Raw genomic sequence first — 13,109 nt, forward strand, 5'->3', positions numbered from 1 at the left:
AATTAGTTTTACTTGCGAAATACCTAATTTCAATTTTAAAATACTTGATTTGATAAATGAGATACTCAGAATGAGAATTAAAATACTGGATATTCGAATATGCAACGCAAATTCACCAAGTGCTCGTATTTCCATCCAAGATCCATTTGGATGGCTTGTTCATTTCATTTAATTATTTTTTTATTTAAAAAAAAAACAAATTTGCAACTAAGCATTGAACTTTTTCAAGTACTTAGTTTTACTTGCGAAATACCTAATTTCAGTTTTAAAATACTTGATTTGGTAATTGAGATACTCAGAATAAGTATTAAAATATTGGATATTAGAATATGCAATGTACTTTTAAAAAATAAAGAATATGCAACGTAAGTTCACCAAGTGCTCGCATTTCCATCCAAGATGCATTTGGATAACATGTTCATTTAATTTAGTTATTTTTTTATTGTTTAAACAAATAAATTCGTAATTAAGCATTGAACTTTTTTCAAGTAATTAGTTTTATTTGCGAAATACCTAATTTCAATTTTAAAATACTTGACTTGGTAAATGAAATACTCAGAATGAGTATTAAAATACTGGATATTCGAATATGCAACGTAAGTTCACCAAGTGCTCGCATGTCCATCCAAAACGCATTTAGATGACTTGTTCATTTCATTTAATTATTTTTTATTTTAAAAAAAAAACAAATTCGCAACTAAGAATAGAACATTTTGAAGTACTTAATTTCAATTTTAAAATACTTGATTTGGTAAATGAGATACTCAGAATTGAGTATTAAAATACTGGATATTCGAATATGCAACGTAAGTTCACCAAGATGCTCGTATTATCAAAGATCCATTTGGATGACTTGTTCATTTTCATTTAATTATTTTTTTATTTAAAAAAACAAATTCATAACTAAGCATTGAACTTTTTCAAGTACTTAGTTTTATTTGCGAAATATCTAATTTCAATTTTAAAATAATTGATTTGGTAAATGAAATACTCAGAATGAATATTAAAATACTGGATATTCGAATATGCAACGTAAGTTCACCAAGTGCTCGCATTTCCATCCAAGATGCATTTGGATGACATGTTCATTTCATTTAATTATTTTCTTTATTTAAAAAATAATAAATTACGCAACTAAGCATAGAACATTTTGAAGTACTTACTTTTATTTGCGAAATACCTAATTTCAATTTTAAAATACTTGATTTGGTAAATGAGATATTCAGAATGTGTATTAAAATACTGGATATTCGAATATGCAACGTAAGTTCACCAAGTGCTTGCATTTCTATCCAAGATACATTTGGATGACATGTTCATTTCACTTAATTGCTTTTTGATTTTTAAAAAAACAAATTCGCAACTAAGCATTGAACTTTTTCAAGTACTTAGTTTATTTGCAAAATACCTAATTTCAGTTTTAAAATACTTTATTTGGTAAATGAGACACTCATAATGAGTATTAAAATACTTGATATTCGAATATGCAACGTAAGTTCACCAACTGCTTGCGTTTCCATCCAAGATGCATTTGGATGACATGTTCAAGGACTTTTTAGCAGCCACAAAGCTTTGAAAGAGAAAAAAAGCTTGGAGTGAAGATTTGAAGATTTCCGGACAATGTTCTTCGAGATAATAGCTCGTGATAGGAACGAGTAGCTTAATCCATGGATTTACTAATTTACATAGAAATATGAAGTCGGATACACGCCGATAGTCATAGTCCAGTAGGTTGAAAGCTAGGGGATTTAATAAAACAATATGCAATTCACCCTTGATAAGAAATCTCGTCGAAAGCATAGATCATTGTCGAACGAATTAAGAAGATTAATGAGGGGTAGGTGAACCGAGATTCTCAACAAATTCATTTCTCATTGAACTTTATCAATCATTCTAGCTTTATTTATTTCATCATTTAATCCTTGAACCATTTCATTGAGTTTTTATTTAATAATCGTAGTAGTAAACAATCATCTGAAGTATCGCTGCTAAAGATTGAATAACTGAGAATAATAATTGAGAAATACAGTCCTTAGAGGAACGATACTCGTATTCTTGTACACTATATTATTACTTGCACATCGTGCACTTACGATTATTTCGAGCTTGAATATTATTAATTTTTACTAAGAATTTTACAATGAAAGTTTTGCTCGATCACTAAGCATGGAACATTTTGAAAGTACTTACTTTTACTTGCGAAATATCTAATTTTAATTTAAAATACTTGATTTGGTAAATAAGATACTCATAATATGTGATAGAATACTGGATATTCGAATATGCAATGTAAATTCAGTCATGATTGGTTTCTCCAACTAAGATTCATTAGAATACTTATTATGTCATTTAAAGAAATGAACACAGTTCATTACTGATCGTGGAGTAAGAGTAAGTTGTTTGTAGATCAAAATAAGCACTTACTTTTAACAAAAATATAGTAGCATACTTGTCCCGGAGTAAAAGTAAGTTCTTTCTTTGTATACCGAAATAAATTGTTATTTTTATTTCATGGAGAGTGATGAACAATGTATTTGTTAAAATTTCAATTGCATTGAAATTGCATCATAATGCATATTATAAATATTCAGTATTTTATTACCTATTTTGAGTATCTCATTTATGAAATCAATTATTTTGAAACTGAAATTAGGTACTTATCAAATAAACTAAGTACTTTAAAAGTTTCATGCTTAGTTGGGAATTTGATTTTTTTTTTTCACAAAATAGATATCACCTGAGAAGAATATGTCGTCCAAATGCATCTTCCAAGGAAAGAACAATACTTGGTGAACTTACGTTGCATATTCGAATATCCAGTATTTTAATACCCATTCTGAGTATCTCATTTACCAAAGCAAGTATTTTAGTGTTTCGCAAGTAAAACTAAGTACTTGAAAATGTTCAATGCTTAGCTACGAATTTGTTTTTTTTTAAAATAAAAAAATAATTAAATGAAATGAACATATCATCCAAATGCACCTTGGATGGAAATACGAGCACTTGGTGAACTTACGTTGCATATTCTAATATCCAGTATTTTAATACTCATTCTGAGTATTTTATTTACCAAATCAAGTATTTTAAAATTGAAATTAGGTATTTCGCAAGTAAAACTTAGTACTTCAAAAAGTTCAATACTTAGTTGTGAATTTGTTTTTCTTTTAAAAATAAAAAATATTTAAATGAAATGTACATATCATCCAAATGCATCTTGGATGGAAATGCGAGCACTTGGTGAACTGACATTGTCCTACTAGAATATCCAGTATTTTATTAACTTTTATGAGTATCTCAATTACCAAATCAAGTATTTTAAAACTGAAATTAGGTATTTCGCAAGTAAAACTAAGTACTTGAAAAAGTTCAATGCTTAGTTGCAAATTTATTTTTTTTAAAAATAAAAAAATAATTAAATGAAATGAACAAGTCATCCAAATGGATCTTGGATGAAAATATGAGCACTTGGTGAACTTGCGTTGCATATTCGAATATCCAGTATTTTAATACTCATTCTGAGTATCTCATTTACCAAATCAAGTATTTAAATTAGGTGTTTCGCAAGTAAAACTAATTACTTGAAAATGTTCAATGCTTAGTTACGAATTTGTTTTTTTTAAAAATAAAAAAATAATTAAATGAAATGAACATATCATCCAAATGCACCTTGGATGGAAATACGAGCATTTGGTGAACTTACGTTGCATATTCTAATATCCAGTATTTTAATACTCATTCTGAGTATTTTATTTACCAAATCAAGTATTTTAAAATTGAAATTATGTATTTCGCTAGTAAAACTAAATACTTCAAAAAAGTTTAATGCTTAGTTGTGAATTTGTTTTTCTTTTAAAAATAAAAAATATTTAAATGAAATATACATGTCATCCAAATGCATCTTGAATGGAAATGCGAGCACTTGGTGAACTTACATTGCCTACTGGAATATCCAGTATTTTATTAACTTTTATGAGTATATCATTTACCAAATCAAGTATTTTAAAACTGAAATTAGGTATTTCGCAAGTAAAACTAAGTACTTGAAAAAAGTTCAATGCTTAATTGTGAATTTGTTTTTTTTTTTAAATAAAAAAATTAAATGAAATGAACAAGTCATCCAAGAGCACTTGGTGAACTTGCGTTGCATATTCGAATATTCAGTATTTTAATACTCATTCTGAGTATCTAATTTACCAAATCAATTATTTTAAAACTGAAATTAGATATTTCGCAAGTAAAACTAAGTACTTGAAAAAGTTCAATACTTAGTTGCGAATTTGTTTTTTTTAAGTAAAAAAAATAATTAAATGAAATGAACATGTCATCCAAATGGATCTTGGATGAAAATACGGACACTTGGTGAACTTGCGTTGCATATTCGAATATCCAGTATTTTAATATTCATTCTGAGTATCTCATTTACCAAATTAAGTATTTTAAAACTGAAATTAGTTATTTCGCAAGTAAAACTAAGTATTTCAAAAAGGTCAATGATTAGTTATGAATTTGTATTTTTTTTAAATAAAAAAATTTAATTCAATGTACATGTCATCAAAATGCATCGAGAATTATGAGTGGAAAGAGAAGATGACCAACAAAAATTAGAGATCTATATAATTTTTTATTAATTAAAAAGGGTAAAAAGGTAAAAATGCATAAAACATGTAGTAAAAACTAAGTTGATCTTTTGTCAGGTATTAAATTACAAAAAAAAACTATTGGGTACTGAATCTTAAATAAATCATTGACAGATGTATTTTTCTCCAAATTACCGATAATTTATTAACAAATCAAGCCCACCAAACACCAATTTTTTTTATTAAAAAAAAAAACAATTTCTCAAATAAATTTGCTAACTCCAATGTAACAAAATTTTGCAATGTTCAGAGTAAGAAAATAGAGTGAATATACATACACTTAATCGATTTTTTACTTACATATAAATGTCACCAATCGTTAAACACATTTGAGCATTTCTAGGAAGCTGGTCGAGATATCGTAAGATCCAAAAACTGCTCGGAGAGGCGGAACATTTGCACTCTTCACGGAGTCAGGTGAAAAATCGAATCAGTAACCAAAAAAAATCAGTTCTTGGCCTGAGATATTATTCCTAAAAGGGAATAGAATAAGAACTGGAAATGTGAAGCTGCTACTTGGGGGATCAAAACTGCATCTCATTTGAAAGCCAGAATCCTCACTGCATCCATAAGTTTTCTCTGCCATATTCACGCACAACAACAGGAACACTCGATGGTGGGATCTAAATATGTAGTTATCAACAGTTGATTAGCATAATGGTACATATCCAGCACAGAAGAAGAAGCAAGGAAGGTTTCGAAACAGTTTAGACAGTCTAGAGTCAACATCAGAACCCAGTTCCACGCACACACATATATATATTCAAATATCTCAGTAAATGCGTGAATTAATCCATGAGCCACACTCTATTCCATGCTATTGTTATGCCTAAAGACTGCGAACTTGTAAATGGACATGCATTTTTTGACTGAAATGGTATGGTATATAATCAAGATATAGTCATCACGGTGGAAAGTAACTACCTATATGATGCACCTATAAGCTGAACTCTTGTAGGGGAAAGCAATTTTCTGGTGAAACCCAACAGCATATAATCATAATTTATATTGGAACTACAGGCAGTAGAGCGACAACATACCATGCCATAGTCCGTGATAATCATTGAAACATAATCTGAAGGTGTTGCATCATAGCTAGAACAATAAAATCAAAAGGTCAGCACAGCAACAATCGGCAGCACAGTAAAAAAATAGTATCTATATTCAAGAACAAAATCACTCACATTAGGTTCAGAACACGTAGATTCTCAATTTTCACCCAACCATTCAAGTAATTGGTTTCCTTTCTACTAGAAACACTTGAAATATCATCAGGATCACCTACGATGGAACGTGATATAATTAAGTTAGAAATTGGGTATGTTGCCATCACTTTAGTAGGCGATCCAGTATGTCTCCATACCAAGTTCATTAGAGCAGATCGAATCCAGTTGAACCCTTTCGTGAAACTTGTATGCTTCACAACAAATCAAGACCGGGACCCGGAATTGATGAGCAACCATAGCAACAGATGCAGTGCCAACCCTCGAGTAAACCGTGCCATTAGACAATACAGATGAAGCACCCAAAAGTACTCTAGTTACTTCATGCATGATATAAGAAACCGCATTTAGATGAGTATATGCACAACTAATACCCTTTTCCACAAGCCTACGAAGTAACTTCTGGCCTTCAAGCTTTGGACGTGAATCCACCACTACAACTCGGAACTGTTTACCAAGTTCTTGGGCATGTGACAATATCATCTCAACAACAGATGACGAAGAATAAGTGAGAAGAACATCACCATCCCTAATTTTCGTCACAGCATGCTTCACAATTACCTTGTCTGCTAGAGTTATCTTCTCACTAATAAAACGGTCAATATCAGAAATAAGACTCGCTTTTGCCTCTGACTCTGAGAGTGTCAGAGATAATTTTGCAATTTGAATTTTAAGAAACCTAATTGCATTCCCCATGCTGATTGAAAGGGGTCTGCATTCAATCAAAAAAGAGACGTAAGCGTTTATTTTTGTAGTCAAGTCCCTGATAAGGGCTTTCTCGGGTGGCGTGGTGTAGTCTTTGATAGACTCTTGAAATGCTTGAAGCATTGTGATACAACGTGCATTGCCACCAGATATTTCCCCAGCTAGATATCTCAGACCAACCTGACAAGCACAAAGTCAGGATAGGGTAAAGTGCATCAAGAATTCTATCCATTTTTTTACATTATGGTGGAAAAATAGTTAGATTTCTTTCTTCCTGAAAAATGTTTTTTATTAAACAATATTACATGAAAATATAATACACGCACTTGTTCTCCAAGGTACTTCCTTTGAGCAATGTCCAGATGGGTAAATGAATACAATTAACTTAAGAGTTACCTTGTAAACAGAAGGATGAACTGGACCTAATTGAAAGAACTTGGCTTCGAGATCAGGAAGCTGTGTCCCGTGTTCATACTGTGGTAGATGCCTAAATAGTTCAATTCTGTTTTTTGCCTCTATTTGTTTGACTACTGAATGCTTCTTTGCCTTCTCGACTCTGTTTTCATCATCAAACTGCATCCTTGTCCTTGGATGAGGGACATCTTTCTTCTTATCTTTATCTGGCTGACGATCACCTCCTTTTTTCTCAGAAGATGCAACCACAGAGCTGTCTTTCCTTAGTGGAACCACCTTTACAGCCTTATTGGCGTTTGCAGAATTGACCCCAGATGCTACAGCAGATGCCTTATTTCCTCCACCTGGAAAAATGCAGCGTTCGGGGATACAATAAGCATAAAGGTTACATTTCCGGATGATGTATGCGTTTGCCAAAAAAATCAATCAAAAAAACTGTAGCACCAACTCAAAAGAATTCACCAATATCCACATATGCACAATCAGTGCTAATCATTATAATATGGAATCGCACCACGGGATCTGAATTCAATATATCAACCTTTTTGGGCTAAAATTACACAACCGAAATGATCATTAACTAACTACTACTCTCCAATATAAATATAGATCATTCACCTTTATCAGAATCCTTTTTTGCTCGTTGAGCATCTTGAATAGCACGTCTCTGAGCCTTTGTAGTCTTCTCCTTCAACGTCTTTCCACTAGCAGGCTTTGTCTCTCCATAAATTTCCCCACAAGAATCAAACGTCGAACCATAAACTCAATTTAATAATTATAAAAATAAGTATGAAATTCAGGAAACGCAACAAACCTATAACATCAGGAGCCATGTTCACTACACTCTTCTGCTTCACAGCCGCCATTTCAAATCCCCCAGTTGGCAGTGAAGTAGCGAATTTCCCAGAACCACTCCTGAGGCCCCGTTTAGGAGATATGAGGTCTTCCGAGAACTCCGTAGTCGCCGTTGGAGATATAAACTCGGAAGGATTATAACTTCCAACAGAAATCGAATTATGATCCGCAGCTCGAGCGGCATGTAGATGGGATAAAGGCGTCCCTTGTGGGAAGCGGCGGGAGAGACCGGCGGACTAAGTGGCGTGGCGGCGGGACAAGGAGTTGCTGGAGGGTGAGATGTTGGAGACAGGAGGCGACGAGGATGCCAGTTCGGGCGGACCCGATTGAGATCGTTCGGGTGCATCCCCCGGAGCGAAGAAGCCGACGTGTCGAACTTTAGGGTCGCTGGCGGCGCGAGGAACGCGGCGAGGGTCCATCTTCGCCGCTGGATTGGGGCTCGGGGAATTGGGAGCGGTTGTATTTTCTTGAGAAACCACGGTCTGAAGTCACGCACGCGATTCCAGTCGACCATTTTTTTTAAAAAAATAATGGACCACAATTAGGATCCTCATTTTTTTGAGTTTGAGCAGGGTTCGGAGATTTTTTTAGATATTTGATGTAGTCTGGGGATTATTATGTTGATCTTTGAATTCGTCTTGAAAATAATATCAATAATAATATTATTAATATTAATAATATATTATTTTTTAAAATATTAATAACATTATTATTATTTTATTATTATTGATATTAATATTAATATTATAACTAATAATAATAGATAATAATAAGTTTTGGATTGAGAAAAATTTCTGAATACATCATCGTCTTAACATATTAATATTTTTGAAACGGAGATGGGGCGGGGAATGGGAAGTTGATCCCCGAAGTTTCGAGTTTGGGGATTCTCCGAACCCAAAAAAACGAGGATCGGGACGAGTATAGGAGTTGGAATGGAATTCGACGACGTCCCCCGCTTGTCCCATTGCCATCCCTAACCACAATTAAAAACAAAAATAAGCTGATTTTAATTGTACTTTACACTTTTAAAACCTTTTGTTTTTTTAATTAATAGCCCTAATCAATTTTTTTTATAAACAATAAAATAATAGTACGGAATAGCAAACATTCGAGTTCGAGTTTTAATTATTTCTATTAGAGTATCTAAACTCTAAACTTTTTTATCAACCAGTTTAGAAGAGTTTTAAAATTTTCAAACCTAAGTATATCGATATGTATATAAGTCGAACTCGAGTTTGAAATTGATTATTCAATCGATTTTGAATTCTATTTTGAGTAGACATCTGAGAATAGTTGAATCGAATAGTATGGTTCTCAGCTAAACTCGTGTGCACTCCCCTCCATAAGACATATTTGATTAAAAATAACATAAAAACCTTGGCTTCAAAAATTCCATATATTTATGAATTCGGTTATTAGTTATTAATTTAAAATAGATACACAAGTAGTGAAAGTCGTTATTTTTATAGAATTAGTTTTGGAAGAATTATACATAGAAATATATCAAGAAAAATGGTTATTGTTTGGTAATATTTATTGATTTTATAATAAAGATAGTAAATTAGCATGGCTATCATATCAAATATTGTGCTTGTTTAGAGCCAGTGGAGTTTAATGAGGATTTAATATTTATTTTGGGCCAGGCTTTCTCATACCATCGGGCCCTTTAAATATTTCCAGCGGCAAAGTTGACGATCCAACTCATTATGCTTCCTGTAAGTCCTCTGGGCCAGTTTCCAGCCTTAGATCAGAGAAGCCGAAGACCGGAAAGTTGGAGTAAAAAGGGCAATTCGAATGTTGGCCCTGGTGCTACTTTTCCCTCTCCATAACCTGTTACTTATTTGATGGTGTAGGGTTATTAGTAATTTTCATACCTTATACTATCTTTTTATTTAAATGTCTTTTTATTTTTTCTCTATATTGTCTTTATTTAATTTCAAAACTATATAAACCACACTAGAAAAAATCTATGTGGCAGACTCGTTCGATAAACTTTGGTGTGAAAATCCATAAGAACATTATTCAAGTGCTCGCATGCTCTACCAACTCTGACATTTCCCTGAAAAATATTATTTATATCGCACTTAATAATTGTAATTCGTTTCATGACAATATCTTAACAGAGAGAGATTATGTTTTTTTTTATATTCAAATAATCATCAGTGATTTTTTTTGGATACAATAATTGTCTTTGGTAAAACAATTGAAATGTGATGTCGATGCTTGAGATATTGTACGATTCAAAAAAATTTGAGTTGCACCATTACCACTAGCTATAACTTTAAGTAAAACGTCAAACACTAGTTCCAACAATTTGTATCAAAGCCAAGGTTATGAGTTCGATTCTGATTCATTGCAAGAATGCAATTATCGAGAGGGAGACTGTTGGGTGAAATAATTATCTCTGTTAAATTGAGTAATCGAAATGTGATGTTTGAAGTTAGACGGATCTCTGATTTTGCCAAACCTGAAACATTTTCGTCCCTCTACCCAAAACACAACTTGTTTTCATGAAATTTACGAACACACTAATTTGATAAGGCTCTCACAAGTTCTGAGTTCTGACCAATTTTCCTTTCTTATCATTTTCTCGAGTTCACAATAGAAATAAATCAGTAGATAGGTTAACTAATTTTTCAATCAACACTGGAATGAGAATCTATCAATCCCCATTTAATAAAATTATTACACAATCAAAAATAGCAATTCCAAAGAAAAAACCGAGTATGGTTTTTAATAAAAGTATTACAAAACCAAAAATAGCAATTTCCAAAGGAAAATTCGGGTAGGGTTTTATAAAGAGAAATTATTTTTTTGTCCACCGACTTGTTTAATTTTGGTTTTGGTTCTTTTAAGTTTTCAAATTTTGATTTTGATACATTAAATATTGGTTTTCAAATATATATTTTTATTTATACTAACGTGTCATTATAAAAGTCAACAATTTTCGATAACATATTATTATTTTCATATGTCATTTTAGCATTTTCTGATGTGACATTAACATATTTTCGTATGACATTCGCACTCTAACAAAATAATACTAAAAGCAAAAAGCAAAAAAAAAAAGTTAAAGAACCAAAATCCAAAATAGGAAAAAATAGTAGACTGAAAATTATTTTCATTTTTATAAATGATAGTCTCTCTAAATGTTGATAAATTATATATTAATATTATTCAGGCTAAAATATATAAAATTAAATAATTAAAATAGTCCTTTAAATTAGTATATATTGGGTTATGCTAACATGTCTCGGCGAAAAAGAAATAAAAGTGCAAAAACATAAATTTATTATATTAAAATTAAATTTGGACTAATTTTTTTAAAAAATCTGAAGTAAATCAATTCATACAATTATCTTAGTAAATTGAACAAAATATAAATTCGTATGAAAAGAGGAATTTCAGCCGATTACTTGTAGCATATCTAACACAAAAACTCATATGAAAATGTATCACGTATTAATTTTATAAAACAAATTCTAACACAGTCCGATCTATAAAAAAATTATTATTATTCACGTATTTACACGAGAACTCACCCAATTAATTAGAACTATTTCATCTTCAACCAAAAAAATAATTCAAAGATCTTTTGGGTCGTGTTATATCTCTTCACCTACCAACAATCCCTCATGGTCTTCCAGATTTCACGCACCCCATCCCTCAAAAACAAAAATTTCTAGAATTATCAAACATTAAAAATAAGCTCATTATCTTCATTAAAATTTCGAATCAAAACTTTGACACATGTCTCCATGTATGCAACAAAACAATAAAATATACACATTCATGAATAAACAAATAAAATAAATTGTCATTCAAGAATCTAATGCCCGAAATGTAGAAAAATCGTTTGATTTCATCGTACTTTTTTTAGTAACCCCCTCTCCTATTCTGCAATTACGCCTCTTCAGTTCATATGAGCCCAAGAAAATAAAAAAAGGTTTGAGGCCTTCTGCTTTGGTAAAAATACTGTTACTATTACAGGAAATGATTACCTCTACGGGTTGGGAGAATTTCGATATTGTTACAATTTACAGAAACTTTGAGCATGCATTATTTCTTGAAATTTTTGGGTCTGATTTTGTACCTTTTGCTGTAGATTTAATTAATGTACCCTTTTTGCATCACAAAATTTTATTATTTAATTTCATTTTATTTTTAGGAAGAGATATAAATATATATTTTCACATATTATAATTGTATAAATTTATTAACATACTGTTTAATTTTTAATCTTTAGGCCCGAAGAGTTACTGGTATCCAGGAAGATGAAGAGCATCTAGCTAGTGCATCAAAATGAAGGTTTGGTTTTCATACTCCAGGTGATTTCATTAACTATCTTGAAAGGGAAACACATTTGAATTAATTAGTCACTGATATATGAAGAAGTATGCATGCAGTATAAAAAATAAATTTTATAGTCTTGCAAACTTTGAACACTGACGATCGAGAAGTTCATGAATATCATACCAGTGGGGAAAACAGTTAATTTATACCTCATTTTTTCTGTTTTCGTCATCTAACTTGTCAAGTTGACGTTTGTTTTCGTTATGGACAGCTTATAAGCTGTAAAAGATGATAACAAAATGTAAGATAGTAACATGATTAGCTACTATGGTATTAGGACTTGGTCATCACGTGCTTTATAACTTTATAATCTTTAAATTTGATGATTTCCCCTGCCCTTTACAAGATCTTTTATGATATAACTTATTCTGAAAGTTTTGAAAAATATACCAAACGTTTGGAAGTCTTAAAAGCTTCGGGCATGTATGCTTGAAGTGGTTTATTAACTTTCCTAACTACCTTCTATAATCTATCACTTCTTTGGGAGGCAACAGAAAATGTACTAAAATTCGACACCCTCAACAAATTGCATGTTCCTGTTTGTTTGTATGTATAATTTAAGGTACAAAGATTAATCTCATAATTCTTTTGTCCAAATATTTAAGCAATTCTTGGACATAGTCCCTCGTCGTTCTGAGAACAAGGAACTAAAACAGAGAAGTGAGAAAAACATGTACCTACAGTATATATCTTGTTTCAATATCCGAATATATATACCACTAATGATTTTTTTAGGGGAAAATAGTTTTTTAATCCACTAATTTGTTCAATTTTTGGTTTTGGTATAATAAGTTTTAAAATTTTGGTTTTAGTACACTCACTTTTAATTTTAAGTTATTTTTACGTCAGCTATATTGAACCAAAATAACATAAAATTAAAAATTAATGTAGTAAACCAAACTTTGTAAAGTTAATAGAC

The 13,109-nt window shown here is 31.3% G+C and overlaps 1 protein-coding gene across 1 annotated transcript; it reads right to left on the reverse strand.

The window, feature by feature from the left end:
• Window positions 1–4,862: 4,862 nt before the first annotated feature.
• LOC142550547 (uncharacterized) lies at window positions 4,863–8,347 on the reverse strand. The gene is given in 7 exon segments (XM_075659644.1): window positions 4,863–5,260; window positions 5,678–5,732; window positions 5,822–5,918; window positions 6,001–6,745; window positions 6,962–7,323; window positions 7,598–7,705; window positions 7,794–8,347. Coding segments are annotated over 7 exon segments (1,893 nt in total). The 5' UTR covers window positions 8,254–8,347; the 3' UTR covers window positions 4,863–5,194.
• Window positions 8,348–13,109: the final 4,762 nt, after the last annotated feature.

This window comes from Primulina tabacum, chromosome 1 (genome assembly GCF_025594145.1).
Source record: "Primulina tabacum isolate GXHZ01 chromosome 1, ASM2559414v2, whole genome shotgun sequence".
Lineage (NCBI taxonomy): Eukaryota > Viridiplantae > Streptophyta > Magnoliopsida > Lamiales > Gesneriaceae > Primulina > Primulina tabacum.